Consider the following 20,283-nt stretch of genomic DNA (forward strand, 5'->3'; position numbering starts at 1 on the left):
AAGTCAATATACTGCACTTCATCACTTCACAGCTTTCCTCTTTAGGCTCTCTAGAGTCAGAGAATTATAACTTTTCTCTGCTTGTGCAGCTTCTTCATCATCTGAAATCCAAGATAGACATGTTTTTTTCTTTGCAGCGATCTTAGCAGCTGTAGCAGGCAGATTTTGGCAGCCCTTTAACGGAAACCGTGGTGTTTATTCTTCCTCTGCAGGTGGAGATCACACTGCAGGACGTCAATGACAACCCGCCTGTTTTCCCTAATGATATTCTTGATGTGACCATTGAGGAGAACGTTGGAGATGGCTTCAAGATAATGCAGTTAACAGCCACGGATGCAGACGAGGTAATGGCTCCCCAAGTTTCTATTCTGTCTGACAGTGTTTTTGTACTTTTCTGTGCCCGTTTTCCACTCCACTGCTTTCAGAATAGATATCCTGGGAGTAAAAATATACTCTACATTTTTGTTCCTACAGTTAGAAACCACTATAGATTCAAATGAGTTTTTGAGGCCAATACAGCTGTCAATATTGAGATGGAGTTAAGTAAACATTTAGTATTTTTATGTTGGACCATTTTCATGCCAAAACAATTGCAGAGATTCAGGGCAGAAAAGCAATTTAAACAACTTTAAGACCATGGTAAGAAACTGTCTGGCCATGGGGAAACTTGACAAACATGTAACATTTGGCACTGAAACACATGTTATATGATATATAATAAAATGGCAAACTGGCCTTACTCAGCAGCAAAGTGACATGTGGACTGATATTAAACAGCAAAACATAAATCAGTATGTTAATTATGTGCCTATGAGCAATAGAGGGAACAAAATATAAGATTTAGAAGTTGTCCGTTGTGGGTATTCATACTCTTAGAGGTTATGGTTATTAGTTACATGTGGTGTCAAACACATAGCAGTAGAGTAAAAGTAAAATGATAGTTGAATTATTTGATTAGTCAGTGACAACACCTTTGGGTTTTTTGTTATTGATCAGTCAAAACATGCAAATTAAAGAATTGTGAAGGACATTAAAAATGAAAGAAAAAGAAAATTAAAAATAACCAAAATAGCATTGCATTATGTCAACTTTAGAATACAGCGCAATTAGTTTAACACATTAACTTTAGTCAACACACCTGACAACACACAGTGACACAAAATGGCCAAGACAGATGCTCCCTTCACCCTTTAATTAACCTTCAATTGACACACAATAACACATAGACCACCACTTTGAATCAAACTGTCTTCGTACATATTTCTTCCCTAGACAAGTGCTTACACACATCCTTTACTCCTCATGTCCTTTACTCTCTCGTGTGTTGACATTGTCCAAGATGTGTTGGGGCCACTGGTGTCACAGCGCCTAGAGGAGAGCGGCCAGCGATAGATTTTTTGGCCTGCCGCTCTGACAGTCTCTCTGTGGTCCCCATAGTTCACATTACATCACAGGCATCACTCTCAATTAGTTAAATTCTCCATCTTTAGCTGCTTTAGGCAGGATATGGACATTAAATCCTGCATTAAGCGAAACGCAGGCCCTGCCGGCATCTCCAAAGTCTGCGGTCCTTCACCCAAGCCAAAGGACACAGTTGAAGTGAATGGAAAAAGTCAGGCCATAGAGGGAAGAGAGATTAGAAAGAGAGAATATGGACTCAAATTGAATGTTAACTTATGAGGCCACACATCTTTTATTGCACAGCTGTTTCCTCACCCCCTTCTCTTCTCTCCGAATGTAAGAAAAGTCGTACAAAGTCTCACTTCTGGCCATTTTTCTTTTATCGGAATACTATATTGACTGTAAATCTCAGAATTACCCAGAGGCAGGTCAATCTTTTCAGTGGGAGATTTTAAGGACATTATTTGATTGTTTTCTTCTTTCAGCGCCAAAGTAGTCACAGCTTTGATCTTGAAAGGTTGAGCATATGGTATTAAAATCTGTGCAGTTGGTCACTTTTTCCGTATATCTAAATTTAAGAGGAGCATCAGCCTGAACTGTGGTCCATGAGATGAAACTTAAGGCTTTTAGTCAATTGGAGAAAATTAAGCTGCCATTTTGACATGCACATATATGCATAAGTCACATTTTGCTTCCTGACAAGGATTTAAATGAAAAAGAAAACATGGAGACACTTAGAGAGAATGTAGAGAAGCCTTTTTAGGAATTACAGATTCGAGAGATGTTTACTGCAAACTTCAGTGCTGCCATGAATAGGTTGCTAAATAGAAGCCTGTACTTCATTCCAGCTCTCACTCAGAGCCAGATATGAGGCCAGCCAAGTCTTTGCCCACATCCTTACGAAGGAAACTTAAGTTGCGCTGACACTGAGCGTACGGAACGCATTTGGAGCCCTTGTTGAGAAAGCCATATGTGTGAGCCAGTGCAGAGTAGCCAAGAGTGCAAGCTGTTGGCCAGCTGACGCGCTGAATTCAGACATCATAATGATCCCATCCAATTTAACGATGTTACATGTGGGATTCATGTGTGAGCGTATTAAAATGCTGTTTCTATGCATCCGTTTTTTGCTACGCCTATTTCTACTACAAAAAGACGGAAGAAGTTGCATTAGGGTTGAAAGAAAATCGATCTAAAACTTTGCTCTTTTGTCCAACGCAGGCTAGACCTCTGAAAATGTTTCTCACCTCATTTGAAAGAAATACGCTGCCTTTTGTGCTTTTGAAAAGGCTATGAATGTTTTATTAGAATGCTGATCTTATGTGGAAAATATGTCACAGGTAAAAACCTCTCTTAATGAAGAAAAGTGCAACAATAGGTGTTTAAAGAGAGGCCCTGAAAGTTAACTGTAGCCTCAAAATGAACGGTAATATGTTCCAGAGGCCTACACACCCACTGCAAGTATATTTCTAGACAGTGTTTGCATTTGTTAATGCATTTAAAACTGATTTACAAAACTGCAGCTGTGCCGTCTCTACTTTCAAAGGCTTTATCTTTAAGCACTCAGTGACAACACGTTGCTTGTTTTTCATGAGTCTGTGTTATGATTGGCTTGCTTGCTCTGTACTGTTGCATACAGGAAGCCTGCTATCCCCGCCGGCGCTGTCTGCTTCACACCTCTCACTTCTCATAGGAACTGTGTGCTCCCAAAAATCACTCATCTGCTAAATGAGTTTCCTTCTGCTCTAGTCTGGTACGGGTTTGCTCCCTGGAACGCCACTGTTTAATTGGTCAGCCCCCCCCCCCACCATCCCACGGTGTCTTTGGAGAGATGTAAAGTAGTCAAACTCCCGAGTGAAGGTCAAGAGGGCAGCCTGTGTGTGAGTGTATGACTGTGTGTTTGTGTGTAAGATCTTAATTACTCATGTTAGTTTAGTAAGGTGAGAGAGATGGGACTAGTCAGAGAAATTAGTGCATTTAAAATGGGAGTGAAGGTATTTTTATGTGTGTAAATGCTTGCCCAGGTTCACAAGTCATATGTGTGTGTGGTTGGATTGTGGCCTAGATGGACCCCCTGCTCAGCCGTTCCCACCTCCCTTGCTCTGCCTTTGAACCCTATCAGAAAATTAATTGGCAAACTGCGGGTGTTGGGTTCCGGACTGCAGCCCAGGTGGCTGATGGGATTGCCAGATCTGGAACCACTGATTGATGACAGCAGGGTCCTTAGATGAGCAGAGCCTCACGCCGTCTTCCTTGCCTCTGTCGTTTTTTACTGGGCTTGGATCTCTGACCAGTTTTCTGGTAATGCAATGAGAGACTGGGTCAAGACGACAGAGGTTTTATCCGTCATAAAAACAGGCCATGGGGAAAGAGATAAGAACAAGTCATGAACTTGGCCTTACGAAATTGACTCCATCTAAAGCTTTTGGCGAACAACTGCCGTGTCCAGACTTGTTGGTTGGTTTTTGTGACACACAGAACTTATTCTTAGTCTGTTTCATCATAAAAATTAGTAAAATACTAAAATATCTACCCAATATATTTTTCATCACCCACTGCCTCTATATAATAGTGAATTTAAACCTACATTAACAGATTTTTTAGCAACTTGGGGGCAGGAAATAACCTGTCTCACATTTTATCACCTTATTGTATTCGCTAAAGTCTTAGCAATTCACTTATTTACACATCCAACAGGCATGGGGCTTAGCATTAAATTGGAGTTGTGTTCTGCCGCCTGGCAAGTGAAAGTCCAATATTACCTTACATTTTTAACTCTGTTTTGGTCTCCAACAACTCCTGAAGGAAATAATTCTTTAAATTAAATGCTCCCCTATGTTCAACAGCTAGTTGCTAACTTTGTGCTTGCTGGAACCGATGCTAATGAGAGCAGTGAGAGTGAACCAAAACAATGAGCCTAACGATGCTAAATTAATCTGTAGTGCTGAGAGGAACTCTAGAGTCGGATAATAGTTCTTTCGTCACATTTTTCACATTTTTCGTCATTTTCTTTGATTAGTGTAGCTTTAAACATGCAACAACAAAGACACGAGAGGTAGTGGGGTGTCAATCATTTCCACTGGACATCTTGGACAAAGTGGCAATAGTGTCAGATGGAGATGCTAAGCAGCACACAGAAACTGCTTAATTGTTTAGGAGGAGCTGAATATGTAACTTAGGTGTTCAGCAAATACCTTACTGAAAGCTACGGATTAACTGAGAGGTGAGAGACAGTGTGCCTCTTTGTATCACAATGCACAGCTAACACATAACTCTCCAGCAGCTAATGTTACCCTTCAACAGTACTGCATGCATGCAGTTTATTTAAAATATAGTGCCACCAAGGCAGTAAATCTGTCGATATGCAGATACAGCAACAGCTTAATGCAACTCCTCTCTACATAAGCTGCTCCATTGTCCTGCAAGGATCAAAAAGCATCACACAAACGTCAGGCATAGCTGAAAGAGTCTCTTTTAGCTTAGCTCTTAACCAGCTGTAACCAGAGCTTCATCTCACTGAATAGCAGTAGCTTTTTGATGTTGCTTTTTCTTTTTGGCAGAAGACACAGAGTGAGACAGTTGTCTGATCTCTTATTGTTCCCGGCACAAATATAAATGTCAATCTCTGTCGTCAGGCTCATTCAGTTGTCATATCACATTCAGTCCTCTTCTCCGATTCCAAAGCATCTTGCTATAGCTATCACATGTGTCATGGTGCTTGTACTTGTCCAAGGTAACAGGGGATCTATTAGTTGCATTTATAGAGGAACACTATAGCCCCCAAAAGTTCAAAGACAAAGTGAGTCTCACTAGAACATCACCATTCAGCCTCTATTTCTTTGTCTCTGTCTAATGTGACCTGTCCTCTTCTTGATAAGACTAACAAATTATACATTTTATTATAGATAATGTGATTTAAGCGTTGGAAAAGTAGTAGGACATTCATAAAGTTTGACGTTTGTATCATGTTTGTGCAGGTCAATAAGGTATCGTCCCTTTTTAAAAACCACAAGGTTTTCCTTTATGGCAACTCTTCTCAGAACAGTCTCTGTGAAGGGTTTCATTCATCCTAGACCAGTAGGTAGTTTAAACTGGAGACATGCCACGCTAACATGTGTTGTAAACAATCTGATTTCCTACCTGAGAGAGTTGCTTTGATGCCTGTAATCACAATGCTGTTCCTCTTCATTGTACTGAGAACTCACATTTGAGACAAAGTTCAGCAAAGTACATCTAACCTACTGGCCCCTTTTTCTATATGAATACTGAGAGAGAGTGAGTTGGAACAGTGTTTGAGAAGTGTTGTGAGGTTTATGGTTTTATGTTGCAAACATATTCATTTGAGTTCCGGTTACTGTATTTGTAAGCTAGCAAAAAACAAAAGCAAACTATAATTTATATATTTCTGTCTTTACCTCAGGGTCCCAATGCTCTTGTGACATACACCATCATCAGTGGGGCAGATGACAGCTTTCGAATTGACCCTGAATCCGGTGATCTGATCGCCACCAAGAAGCTGGATCGGGAGCGGCGTTCAAAATATTCCCTTCTGGTACGTGCAGACGATGGAAAACAGTCGTCTGACATGAGGCTGAACATCACCGTCAAGGACGTCAACGACCACACGCCTAAGTTCTCCCGTGCAACATATTCGTTTGATATCCCAGAAGACATGGCACCAGGTAAGGTCTTAGTGTCACTCAATAAAGCATCCAGTAAAATTTTTTTTTAAAAATGTAGCCATACAGTAAAGTAAAAGATCGTGGACTCAGACAGGCTATGTTTTGTCTTGCAAAAGCCCTTTGAATGAACTTAGACAGCTCCGTGAAGGTCATCAAAAGACTCTGCTTCTTTGTAGCAGTTTATGAAAGTATTTTTTTTTTCTTTTTACAATTCTTTTTACATTTTTTTATTGACCATTGTAGCTCTCCCAAATCCTGTGTATCTTCCTTAAGGGCGAACTTAAGAGTTTAATAGGTCAAAGGGACAGTAACTGATATTTGATTTATATGGAAATCTATCAGCAACCAGCAGGATTTACAATAATACTGACAACTGTCTGGCACAGCTTCTTTATACCTCTCACCGCTTCAACCACAAGAAAAAGACAAATAAGAGACAAATAAGGAAAGAAAAATGTCCAGTGAGGATGTAATTAAGATATGATCATATAAAGTACCAATAAAAACACTCAATATTTAGCTGTTTGCTCAGATATTATTATCTTCATCCCTAAGTCATCTGTTTAAACACTAATGAATGGAGGCATTTTGGTTCCAAAACAGTACAGGCCAAGTGAGTTAAAGAAAATTCTTTTGTTTTTAGCAACTGGCAGAGAAATCATTGAGTTGCTGGTATTAATAAACAGCCCTTGTAACCCCCTGCAGATATATTAAAGTCATTTTGTGCTATAGGGCAGTAAAGTCGAACTTCTCGCCTCTGTGTTACAACAACCCATCTGACTCTCGCAGGCTCCATCGTGGCGGCGATCCTGGCCAGCGACTCTGACTCAGGGGTGAACGGAGAGGTCACCTACTTGCTGGAGGAGGATGATGAGGATGAAACGTTCCTTCTGAACCCCGTGACGGGAGTTTTCAACGTGACACGTCCACTGGACTACGAGACTCAGCGGTACTATATTCTGACAGCGAAGGCCCTGGACGGTGGGGGGCAGGCCAGCACAGTCAGAGTGTATTTCAACATCCTAGATGTGAATGACAACCCCCCCATCTTTAACACCACCGTGTATAGCACTTCTGTCTCAGAGAGTCTGCCGCCTGGATCCAGTATTGTCACTGTTGAGGCCGGGGATGCTGATGATGGTATGTACTTAATAACGTAACCCAAAGAAATATTTTTGGCAGGGATCCCTCAAACATTTTTATTATTTAGCAGTAAGAAACAAAACAGTACAATACAGACAGTATACATAATTACAAGATAACAACACATTCTGAACAATAAACATAACTGAAAACTAAGAAAAATGAAATAATAAAACAAATCCTCAAATATAGGTACATTCATTAACTGCAGTTTATTTTTGCTGCTCACATATATGCTGATACTGATATGTGATAAAGCAGTATCAGCTTATATATTGATCGGGCTGTAATAAATATAGGAGATATATTGATTGCTCATGGCTATTTTCTTTTTCTTTATCATTCACATCACGTTTTATCAAAAAACTACCTGCTTGAAGTCATGTAATTTAGTTGCAGCTTGAAGTTTTATTATATTTAAATTATTTATTTAGCATATTTTTCATTTAACTGACAATCTGACAATAAATAAACGTCACCCTCCAGACAAATTTTGGTACTGATTTGACTCTTTGAATGATTTTAGATTACCATTTCGTGCCACTAATAACAAATGTTTTTAACAATATCAGAAACATTTGGCAATATTGCGAAATCACAATAACTTGTATTAGTTTAAGAACAATGTGTCAGGAGACAAATATAAAAAAAATAAATAATGATATAATATATATATAATTATATAAATAATATTTTTGTAGTACTCAGTTAAATCAGGTGAAACCCTGGTCAAGTATCCCAGAGATGTCAATCTATTTAAAGGAAAGAGTTCTGTGGGAATGTTTTAAACAGTAATGTACTTTCATGCTGCATAAATCAAGTGAGTTAGTCATAGCAGCTTACTTTAATGTAGGCCTGTCATTTTGTTATGACAGTTGGTTACACAGAAGCTCTCAAACGTACATTATATTTTTCATTTTTATTTTGTGTCATGCATGATTTGATAAAATACATCTTCACCGTATCATTAAGTGGCTTGAGTTATTTCTGCGTTTCAGGTGGTGGGTTTCGTGTTTGTGAAGTGCCGTGTGGTATTTGAACAGTCACTGCTACTCTCCTCTGCTGTAATTACCGCTTCACCCAGGCTTAATGTGGTTATTGTGACCTACATTCCTGGGAAAAACGCTGCCTAGTTCTCAACCAGAGTCTGGCTTCTTTCTCCACTGTCCACATAATCTGACCGCGTCATCCTCCCAGATGTATAGTTACCCTTTCCACTGTCAAAATAAAACACCGCCATTGTTAGCACTTCCTAATCCCTGACCCCCGACCCCCAGACTTTGTCTCTAGATGGCGTAGCCTAAACTCGGATGGAAGTAGCACTCAAGCTTTTGATAAGGGATTACTTGTGTACTGTAAATACACGCTGGAGTGTGGGAAGGTGCCGACGCTTTCCACATGAATACCCTGTTGAGTTGAATTACAGACGCTCAATTTAAGCTTACTTTAACCCCCTGTTCGAGGGGAGTGCTGCGGATTAGGCCAGATTTCAAGATTAGATAGTTTACTGCATCCATCCACTCCACCACACTATAGTTATCTGTTTTAAATAAATGTTTCATTTGTCAGGGATTTTTCAAAATGGCTCTTTCAGGTTAGGAAGTGGTTTGCAGTGTTGTGTGTTGTTTCTCTTTTGATAGCAATCTGTCATGTTACATGAATGGATTGTCAAATTGGAGGACAAGAGTAGCGGCCAAGGTTCCAGATGTTACACATTCACAATTTGTGGAAATGGATGCTGATAACGAATATAAGTGCCTAATTCAGACACATACAGAATATTTAACATTCATATCTGGAACAATGGATTCTAGTCAAAAATAACATTCAATATCTGCTGGACCACTCTTTCATTTTGTTATCTGTTTTTTTTTTTTAATTCAAGGCCATACTAAATAGTTCCTTGTAGGGCCGTTCCCGACTAAGGATTTACATATTCAAATCAGAATCGTCAAGTCCTGCCTACAGTCGACTCATAGTCGAATCGTGTGTTTTTGTGCACGGCAATTGCGAGCCGAAGCTAAACTCAGACTTATTATTGACCCTTTTCTCTCTCTCTCTCTCTCTGGTCTGCCATTCACCGGTCTTGTGCAGAGTTTTGCGTGCATGCCGTGCTGCCAACAATTGCATGCACGTTGCGGTTCCTGCGGGTCTATTTCAAGTAGCCAGCAATTTAAAAACGATATAATATTTGTGTGATTCATCAAAGGTCATAAATGATCCGAAAAGTCCCGCCAGGTGCGGACAACTCGGCACAACACCAGTGTAGCTAAGGCTCGGTCTCTTCAGCAAGTGTTCCTCCACTGTCACTGCACACATACACGCTACACATTCGCACTGACGACCCAGGGTTGGGGTTACAATTTTGGATTTATTTACACACTTTAAAAACATTTATTGAAAGTTTTATTCTTTTTACATGTTTATTTACAGCATTAAACGTTGAAATGTATATTGTAATAGGCTGTACATACAAACTGGTAGTTCTATGTAAAATCAGACGTTGAGCACCCCCATATCACCAAAATGGCATGATCCTTGTTTCGCTGCGAAGCTTCAGCTGTGAGATTGACAGTCAAATCAGGCTCCGCCCATCGAAGCATCGAATCTTTGACCATTCGGCGTCAGACCTAGTTCCTTGTATGTTTATTTATTTCTCACTAGACATAATTGTGTTTAAAATAAACAGTAACTAAGGCCATATTTGTATCTATTAATCGTTAGTTGCAGCCCTACAGTTTGCTAAACATCTCACTGGCATTGTAAGTAAGCAACGTGTAGTTACCCAATATAGCTTTAAAAGGTCACTGTATAAGAATAACTACTAACTATCATTATGGTTGTCTTCTGATTCCCTCTTGGCATGTTTTCCAGGCCCAAATGCCCAGCTTCTCTACAGAATTGCGTCTGGTGATCCCCAGGGACACTTTGTCATCACCAAGGAAGGAGTCCTCCAAACCAAGAAGGCCTTGGACAGAGAAACCCAATCCTTCTACAACCTGGTGATCACAGTCAATGACCTGGCTCCGCCTCCCATGACCCGCTTTACCAGCACTTCCCAGGTGTCGGTCATTCTTCTGGATGTCAACGACTGCCCGCCAACCTTCACCTCTCAGAGGATGACCTACATTCAGGAGAACACACCAGTGGACACGGTTGTGTTCACTGCCCAGGCCACCGACGCTGACAGTGGACCCAACAGCTATGTCGAGTACTCCCTCAAAGGACCTTTCACTAACAAGTTCAGCATTGGTACAGTCGATGGAGGTGTCAGGTTGGTTGGGGAACTTGACCGCGAAGAGCTTTCTAACTATACCCTCACAGTCGTAGCTACAGATAAAGGCGAACCCCCCCTGTCTTCAACAATGGATGTGACTATGATGGTTCTGGACGTCAATGACAATACGCCAAGCTTCTCACAGAATATCTATGACATTGAGATTGAGGAGAACATCTTTACTGGGACTGATGTCATCCAGGTGTTTGCCAGTGATGCAGATGAGGGCACCAACGGGCAGATCCGATTTTCTATCTCAGGAGGCAACAGCAACTCTGATTTCAGGATTGATTCGGTTACAGGCGTGATTTCAGTGGCCAAGCAGCTGGACCGCGAGGTGCGTTCATCCTATTCACTAGTGGTCCAAGCTGCCGACCGAGGCAGCAGCCCCAGGGTGGACCGCACAACCGTCAACATTGTGTTGTTGGATGTCAATGATTGCGCACCTGTGTTTGAGCTCTCTCCTTACACTGTCAATGTTCGGGAGAACTTGGAGAACCTACCAAAAAACATTCTGCAGGTCAGTATGTTTGTTTTTTCTCTTGTCAAGACATCCATTAAAATTTAAGAAGTTAGGACGTCATTAACATTCACAGACAGGACTTTGCGAGTGAAAAGAGGGCAGTGTTTTGAATGACAGTTCTAAGACTTTAAATAAGCTAATGCCTTAACCAAATTTGTAGTAATACTAACTTAATAAGTGCAGGTATGTGAGTGGTATCGGTGTACTAAACCACTTAGCAAGGTGGTCTTATTTTGCTGAAATGATAAAGAAATAATATATGACTGCAATTTTCTCTGCACTGTTAGGGCTTTATTGGATTTCACCGAAATATGAAACTTGGTTAAATTGCATGACGAGGCAATCAACATCCCAGCTGCCCTGATGACTAAATGAGCCATGTGAAAAAAAATTAAGGGGAAGAACTGATTTCCAGTGACGGCGCAATTCCATTTTCTTTCACTTGTGTACTTTGTGAGGAAATGAGGGCACATTTATGTTGTAGGAAGGGGTCCAGACATGATAGGTTTTGCCACACAAGAACAGACATCTGTATATTAACCTGGCTGTGCCTGTCTGCGGCATGCATGGCAGGAAAAGCTGGGGAGCCCACAACGCATTTGGGCACGCCAGTGAAGTGGTAGTTTAATGCAGCAGCATGAGGAGAAAAACTAGACTGACTAATAGTGTCATACTCAGAAACCATTAAATGAATGTCAGTCCTTAATTCCCACAGCAGCCTAGAAAAAGCCATTTGTGACTTTCTGGTTTTCTTTCTGTAGATTCCTTTGGAAAGCCTGATTAGACAAAGTGAATAAGTAATGATCTTCCTTCCCTCAACAATTACCTTCATGGTGCCACTCAGCACCATGGTGGAAATTAACCCTCAGCTGCTCAAGTGGAAAGACACGTTGAGGATGTTGGTTATGCTGGGTTATTTCCCATCTTTCTTGCAAGAATACTCCACTTAAAAATATCAAGGAATAAAGCAATAAAACTGCTAATGTGTCTAAATTTGATATTTCGATTTGGGGAGTATGGCGTTTAAGCCATTGCTCTGGTGTTTCTGCACAAATCACTCAAATAATGCATTTGGTCAATATACTGAAATTTCAAGTCAGATTTATTTAAATGACTCAAAAGCACAAGTTTGTCTCCAGCGATGGAAAGTAATTAGGTATATTGACTCAACATATAATAATAATAATTTTGTGGTAGTTTACAGTACTTGACACTGTGCACAGTAGTGGAACTATACAACTTTTGTTGAATAGCAGTCACATTTACTATCATCCTGTAAATATAGCAGACATCACTTTCATAGAGTCAGTTTTACAGAAATATGTGGTTTGCCATTAGCCAACCAGAACTACTGGTCCTATCGGACCAAGTAAGCTATAGTGACAAAACTGAGCACGAGTTTATTTTACTGCTTAACCCGTAAAGGTTATGCTTTTAAACCTTTACTTAAGTAAACATATGTTAGTATTATCAGCAACATGTACTTAAAGTTTAAAAGTACTCATTATGAAGGCAAAATTGGCTCTGTCAGTGCTGTATTGCAATTTATTATATTATTGCTGATGCATTAACATGTAAGCAACAAGTTAATTATGAAGCTGGCCGCAGGACTGCTAATTGTGCAGTTTTTTAATTTTAATTTTAATTTACAATATAACAATCCATTGTCTTTTATATACCTATAGGTATAGGGTAAAAATCTGTAAAGTAATCCCTCTAACTCTCCAGTTCTTCTATTTATTCCAGACAAAATGTTTTTCTACTGCTGGAATTGGAAAACACATTTCTTGAACTTTTAAAAGGAGTTTAATTCTGAGAATCTGTAAGAAGCCTGTTCCTTTGTTTTCCAGGTTGTTGCCAGAGATGATGACCAAAGTGCCAATGGCCAGCTAAGCTACATGCTCAGTGGTGGGAATGATGAGGGTGCGTTCAGCCTGTCATCCAGTGGTCAGCTGAGCCTGACCCAGACTCTGGACCGCGAGGCTCGGGGAAAATACATCCTGCTGATTACAGCCACCGACTCAGGTAAGACCACAGTGGAAGTTTTGAGTTGTGAGGGGACCTGATACCATCTTGAAATGTTTGAAAGATGATTGCTGCCTTTGCACTATTATGTTTCAGTTTAAAGTGTTCCAAAATCAGTTGTTTATATCAGAACTCATACCACAATCAACTTGTTAAACTTTATCATCCATGATCAGGTGTATCTGGTTGAGGACTGAGCATCGTGTCCTTGCATAGACACAGTTGAATTTTGGCAAAGTTATAAACACATTTTGTACTCAGCCAGCAAAACCGAGCTGAAAAAGAATATTTTCATAAACTAACAGCAATGTCAACAAGGAACTGATTTCATTGGGTGCACAGTGCTCCTTTTGTGTGGCAAAATTACATTCAAGAGTTTTTAGCTTGAAAAATAGTGGGTGTTTTCTGATCTATTCCCCAAAAGTCCTTTCAGCGGGTCCGATTGAACAGCATCCTCTGTTTATTTGGATATGGTGGTAGAGCTTGTTATAGCCAGATAAAAGGTTAACTTGTTATTGCATAGAGGCCATTTAATGTGCAGTTAAAGGAGTACATGCGTATCCCAGTTGAAGCCAAATCACATGGTATCCCAGTTAAGTATATGTTTCCCCGAGCTGCTCTGGCACGGCCGTCATGGTCTGAGGGTGGTTCTGTTTCATTCCTGTACTGACCATGTGACCGTTCATAACGCTGTGTATTTTTGACTGTGTACAGGCTCTGGTGAGAATTGGGACAATGTTGCATGGAGTGTCTTGTTGTTGAAAGATGCTTCTACATAAACACATTTTTGAGTGATTCATTTCCTAGCCAGTTTTAGGTAACTGTTTCATTAAAAGCGTATGTTAATCAAAAACAATTCAACATATTTTCAGATAATCAAGTCTAAAAAAATGTTTTGTTAAGATTTTCTTGCTTCATATAGTATTCAGAGGTTTGTGCCACATGGACAAAGTTGCCCAACAAGTGAACATACTAATTAGGATTTGATCCCTTTTTGTACGCTGCACAAGGAGTCCATATTTAGAGCTGTGACAACAATTCCAAAATATTTTGACAAGAGATTTCAGTACAATGTTGGTAAGAGACAGAAAGAAGGATTTGGGGTAGAATATCAAAATATCAAAAACCCCATAATCATAGTGAAGGCCAAATTACCCAGAAGCATTTTCTCACATTTTTGAGGCCTCGGCTGAGACATGGTTCTCCCAGGCACTATCTGGCAGGAAATGTTGAAGGTGGATGGTGCAGACATGTCTCCAAGTCTGCTGTCTACCATGACCCATTTTCAACCGCAGACATTCATCTTAACACGTTAACGTCTGCCTTTATCTTCCTGTACTGCCATATTTGACTAGTTCTACTCCAAAATACCATGTAACACATGGAGAAAAATTGACAAAGTAGAATTTATCACCCTAAGCCTTGAGTCTGTAAAAGTTTTCTGCCAGACAAGGACTTACGCTGGTTGATTATTTTTCAAAAAATATGTTGTATTCTTACATTTGGTATTTATATGAAAGCATCCTGCAACAGCCACTGTGCCCGACAAACACTTCATCATGAGCAGAAGAGATAATTTTGTTTTTAAGTTAAGTGCTAAATGACTGAGAAATTTGCTCCAGGTTCTCAGCATTTTTAAATTAGTTCTGTGAATGACTCGACTGACTTTTACATATGCGGTGTGCCTGTGCATTGTACTATAGTGGTCCATCCTCCTGGGACATTTTCACTCATTTCAGTGAAGGTAAACTCATTAAGCAGCCTGAGCAGAGCTTTAGGACCCTCTCTACTGCTGTGCTGATTGAAATCTGTCATGAAATGGATGGAAACAAAAGAACTTACTGGGTGCTGGTTTCCATAATGGCTTCTGGCTTAGAGAACAGCAGACTTTGGCAAATGTCTGCCATTATTTGAAAATCTGAGCACAGCCCCCCAAATTGTGGCATCCATACAAGCTGCTTAAAGGCGTTTTACAAGGCGTCTTGTTGAGAGGAAACTTGAAGATCAGACCAGGGATATTTCAGGTTTTTTTTTCTTTTCTCTTTCTCATTTATGGAAAGTTGTTCACAGCATTTCTGAGTTAACTAGTTGTGCAGATAGCAGGAGACATTGGGGGCTGCAGGCTCCGAGGCTAATCTAAATGCTTGTCCAACATCTGCTGCAGGCAAATCAGAAATGTAGGCCACTGCTTAGCAACATACAAGTTATCCCCCCATGGAAGAATGTAAAACAATAAGATTTCCTACAGAGCCACACAGTAAAATAATGTTGCTACTCACTGTTCATGGAATAGCTTTAACTGGGCATCTGTGGTTGAAGAAAACATATTTTTATTTATCTGGCAGCTGGTCAGGTGTAATATTTTGCAACTGATTAGCCTTTTGTAAGTACCAAAAAGTTTGATAGCATTATTTTTTTTCTCTAAACATCTTCTTTTCAGTTTACATAAACATATTAAATTTACATCATGAAAATAAAGTTCAGCTTTTTCTGTGTACACTGTGTTCTCAGTAAGTAAATAATAATGCCAGATGTTTTTTTTTATATCGGTGGTCCTACTGTGGAACAGCTTCCCATTAAATATCAAGTTGTCAAAGGCAAGAGGGACTTTTAGGGTTTTAGACTTTTAGTTTGTGTGACAGTGCCTGTATTGTGAGGTTGTATCTTCCCTTATTCTTTGTTTTTTTTTTTTTTTGTTCCTGTTTATACATTTGTATTTGTGTGACTGTGCAATTATATTTGTGTATTATGTCGGTTTCCTCCAAGTTTGTGCGAATCTGCGTGTGGTGGTGAGAGCGTCCTTGGGGCGCATTGACATGCATCGTGTTTGGTCACATTTATTAAAGAGAAGGCACAGTAAATCCCTTGGCCCATGTCTATTACAGCGGATACGGTCGCATAGAAATCCCATGTCTTTCACATGCCTCCAGTACATAGCTCCATAATGCCTCACTGTTTGTATATGGCCTTTTGGCTGGTGGGTGAGGGGAAGTTTTGGGGGGCTAAATGGTCGCTTAGCAAATAAAGAATTTTAATCACCATCCCCATTCTAAAGCAGGATCTTTGATTCTCTTAAATGGCACCCATGAATCTTGTGTATAAACCCTCCAGTCCTCTTAAGTTTTTTTTCCCCTCTGACTTGATTAGTTAAATAATGGTCGATGGTCCTGTCTGTCATCACGTAGTAAACTACATTATCAAGGAATATTTTACCTGAGCGTACAGAGTATCTATCCATCTCATATTAGACAAATAAAAATATACTGTAGAACAAATGAAATCCCTGCATGGACACTGATAACGCGGTGTTAAAACATCGCCGGGGAATTGCTAGATCACTGTCCAACACTGGTCACAATAAATCTTTAATGGGGTCCATTTCTGATGGTTTCAGCCAGTCTGCAGTCTAGTGGCAACACGAGACTTAGCCAAATAAAATATCAGGTTCCTCAAATGAACTTTAACAGAGCAGTAACATTCTGGATCAGCTCTTTAAAAACTTTGCAGTAACAATGTGGTCTTGCAGAGTTTTTTCCTATCGCCTGTTTTCTCTTTTCCACTCCCTGGTACACTTTAACAATTACTGGATCTAAATGTTTGCGTAAATAGCTTTGGTAAGTAATAGTTGGATTTAAAAAAGGTGGTGTGGGTTGGATGATTAGTGCTTCAGCCTGGCAAAATCCACTCATTAATGATGTTTATTTGCTCAGTTTCTCTTACTACCCTGGTTAGCACATCACATTCTCACAAAGCTAATAAATCATAACTAGCTGTAGCTGCTTTTTTATTTAAATAGCTTGTAGTATGTAATGTGTGTGTAAAAAAGAATGCATGCTTTCACTCCTGAACACTTTTCCAAAGTCATATTTCAGATTTAAATAGCCCATGTATGAACATTATAGAGTTGTATTATGAGAAAGTTGTACTGCCAGTGTATGTTTTCCACCTTTCACACTGGTTATGATCTGTTGGTATTGTCACCATAAAATGGAAAACAGTCACTGCATGTTCCACAGATGCGCTGCTAAATAGGGATTGCCAAATATTCAGCAAATAAAAGCACCATTGTAATAAAAACACAAAAGGCAAATCACTTTATAAAATTTCACCACAGGCCCTAAAATATGAGAAAGGGCAGCACTTTTTGTCTGTCGATATTATTTTCTTCACTGCCTGCAAACCACCAAACCCTATCCGTAACATATGGCAAAGAAATTATTCAAAAGCATTCAGACGCAGCACTCCATAAATAACTGGCGAGCTGTCTAACATTTTAAGTTTAATTTGTCGAATGCCTCTGAGATTACTGTAATATTAGAAATACTCACTACCAGTTAGTAGCTTTGATGAGATATCCCTTTCACTCTTTGGCTTGTTAACTGTGAGAAAACCTCTGTTTACTCTTTTATGTTTGGCAAACTGTGCAGTGGGACAGCTCGCACCCTGCACTCAGCTCCTCCGAGGCCATTCATGGGTGCTGTACGGGGTCGCATTAAAAGAAGCTTTGTCGCAAAGCAACAGGTTCTCTGAGGGAGAAAAATGTCAATTTTGCCTTGATGGCGGCCAATTCTCTCCCCCTGAGTAATGGTGTGTTTTATTTACGCTGTCCCTCAAGAGCACAATCTAGCTCCAGTCCATAAACCTTAATTAACCGTTTAGCCTTAAGCTTCAGGCTACAGATGGGCTGTCTCATAAATTTACACATTCATCAGTCTTCCCTAAGTCAACCTGTCCTGGACTTCCTAGTTTAATGAACCAGGTTGTTTGGACATCCCAGCTTTAAAGTTGTTTGTCTGTTAATCGATAACACATCAGTCAATATGAAGTATATTGAAGGAAGAGATTATCTCTTGTGCCAGCAGAGACACTCAAACCTGCTTCTTAGCACAGCTTAGACTGAGCAACGCAGGGCAACTCGCAGCCTTTCCCAGGAGGTGGGTGCTGCTGTTTCCTTCAAATCAACCCCCTGCAAGGCTCTCACAGCAGTGTGTGTCCTCATAGCAGCTGCAGCAGTCAAAAAACACATAGCTTAATTGTGATTAACACATGTATTTGTACCCCCTCCGGTTCAGAAAGTATGGCCACGGCACCTTCTTGGAGGTTAACGTGATTGTCTGGTGGTAATGTACACTAATAAGGTGCTTAGACCTGACCATATGTTTATGCTAGACCATACTTTCTGGGTTGAGAGGCTTACAGAGAAAACTGTCTGTGGATCTTTAGGATGGAAGAGGAGTCGACAGATGGTCAGCTGGTCTAGTTTAGTCTCAGGGTCCTGAAAGCCTGTTATTTTGGACGCCGATTCTTTGGGGTTGTTCTGGGTTCTCCCATTTTCTCCAAACGTGATCCACACTGAAACAAAGTGCTTAGATCTGTGCTTAGATGCAGCAATGAAATATTAGCAGACAGAATTGAATGTCATTCCCACCGCTAGTTTAACAAGCACTTTAAGTTCTTTGGGATTATTGTGAAATATCAAACAGAGGGATCTGTTTTGGTTGTCACTGCCCCAACTGTGTCATTCCCAGATCTGAAGGGAATGTGCTGCATTTAATTAAATGGTAATGGTGTTTCTAGATTCAATTAAAGCAGGGAGGAATCCTCTTGTGGCTTGAGCGCTTTGAGCTCCCCGACAGATTCAATTGCTTTGTGTGAAATGAGGTGCACTGACGCCAGTGTCTTTCTACTTTATACCATATATATACCACATAACAGTTATCTGAATACCATCAGTCTGATGTGTTCCCAAGAAGAATACTCTCAGTTTTGAAAACAGGGTTATCATCAGGACTTAGCGTGGACTTATCCTTTATGGTATCCATACTGCTTCAGAGCTCAGTGACTCCAGCACAGCTCCCTAGAGCAAAACCACCTAATGGAAACACGGCACCACACGGTCCATTATTTTCTTTACTGATTGAGGGAGCATGCTTCTCTGGATCAAAACCCAATTTCCTCGTGTGCAATAATAACCAAGATGAATTTGGATCAAATATAGACAAACTCACTTGCCTGGACTCTAAGTGATGAGTGGCATTTGCTTCCAAAACAATTTTCTTGCCACAGCAAAATTGCTCGTATAAATACACAGTTTATCTTGAGTTTTGAACGATGATGTTGATAACTTTGCGTCGTGGCAGAAAAACAGATGATGTGAGGCTGATTACAATCACCAGGAGAGTGTCAGGTCAATAGTGGTTTGCTTTCCTAAGTGACCCCTGATTAACCCCTGAAATAAGATTATGCTCACTGTGAAAAAAACGTTAGATAGAGGTGAGGTAGTGCCTTGATTGCCTTATCTGTTTTGGCAAACAAGTGATCTACAAATTCGAGGTCTTTAAACATAATGGTAATAAGAATGCAAACACTAGTTCTCTCCTGTCAAACATGCATAAGCAGTGACCTGGATATGTTTTTGTATCTCATTCAGTGATCTCTTTAAGTAATTGTTTATCTTATCATTTGATGAACATTTACCTGCGTGACTTTGTTCCATGAAGTCTAACGACTAATGATTAGTCTGTACCTGCGTGTGTCAGCTGCTACAACAGGCAAATAAAACAGGTCCCGCTTGTATGCAACCTTTTAAAAAGTGTAGAATTTACAAAGTTACTGTAGAAAGAAAAAGAATAATGGGTCTGGGGACATGATTTGCCAATGGAAAAATACTTTTCTAACCACAGTGCATGGCAGCCGCTGATAGGCAGCTGACTTCCCGCTGCAAATTTCCACCAGCTCTCTTTCCGTGGCAAAATGATGTCATTTGTCGTATAGCGGTGGGCCAGATTGTACGCTGCCAGATTTAGGCATATTTCCTCTTCGTAACCCCTCCCCCCCTTTCTCGGCTTGAGCCACGGTGCACGAGGTGACACCCGCCTCGGCTGCAGTTGTCTAAATCATTGACCCTGACACTCTTCCCTGGGCTTTGCCAGATTCAAGCAAAGACTGTTTGGCGGGGATGCTGGCATTTCTCAGCACTCTTGGAGAGCATTCCTCTCCTGTTGAGTCACTCTCTCCAAAAAAAGAAGAAGGGGATGGAGGTTATTTTGTACAAAACAGTATTCTGGGTTTGTTTTTCTATTGCAGGTATGGTATTCAGAGGAAATTTAAGAATCGGAAACAGACAACATACTTAGCTGTAATGTTGACCCTGTTATTTAGTAGCCGCCATCTTATGAATCTGAAGAATGTCTCTCCCTAACCATTTGAAACAACTGTCATTTACATACATTTGC

General features: G+C 40.3%; 1 protein-coding gene across 1 annotated transcript in view; it reads left to right on the forward strand.

Annotated features, from left to right (window-relative positions):
* Window positions 1-20,283, forward strand: part of LOC123957556 (protocadherin Fat 4) — a 102,697-nt gene that overhangs the window by 53,420 nt on the left and 28,994 nt on the right. The window contains exons 2-6 of the mRNA XM_046030437.1: window positions 213-344; window positions 5,819-6,080; window positions 6,870-7,220; window positions 10,098-11,020; window positions 12,874-13,048. Coding sequence (XP_045886393.1) covers window positions 213-344; window positions 5,819-6,080; window positions 6,870-7,220; window positions 10,098-11,020; window positions 12,874-13,048 — 1,843 coding nt within the window. The remainder of the gene's footprint in view (window positions 1-212; window positions 345-5,818; window positions 6,081-6,869; window positions 7,221-10,097; window positions 11,021-12,873; window positions 13,049-20,283) is intronic.

This window comes from Micropterus dolomieu, linkage group LG19 (assembly GCF_021292245.1).
Source record: "Micropterus dolomieu isolate WLL.071019.BEF.003 ecotype Adirondacks linkage group LG19, ASM2129224v1, whole genome shotgun sequence".
NCBI classification, from domain to species: domain Eukaryota; kingdom Metazoa; phylum Chordata; class Actinopteri; order Centrarchiformes; family Centrarchidae; genus Micropterus; species Micropterus dolomieu.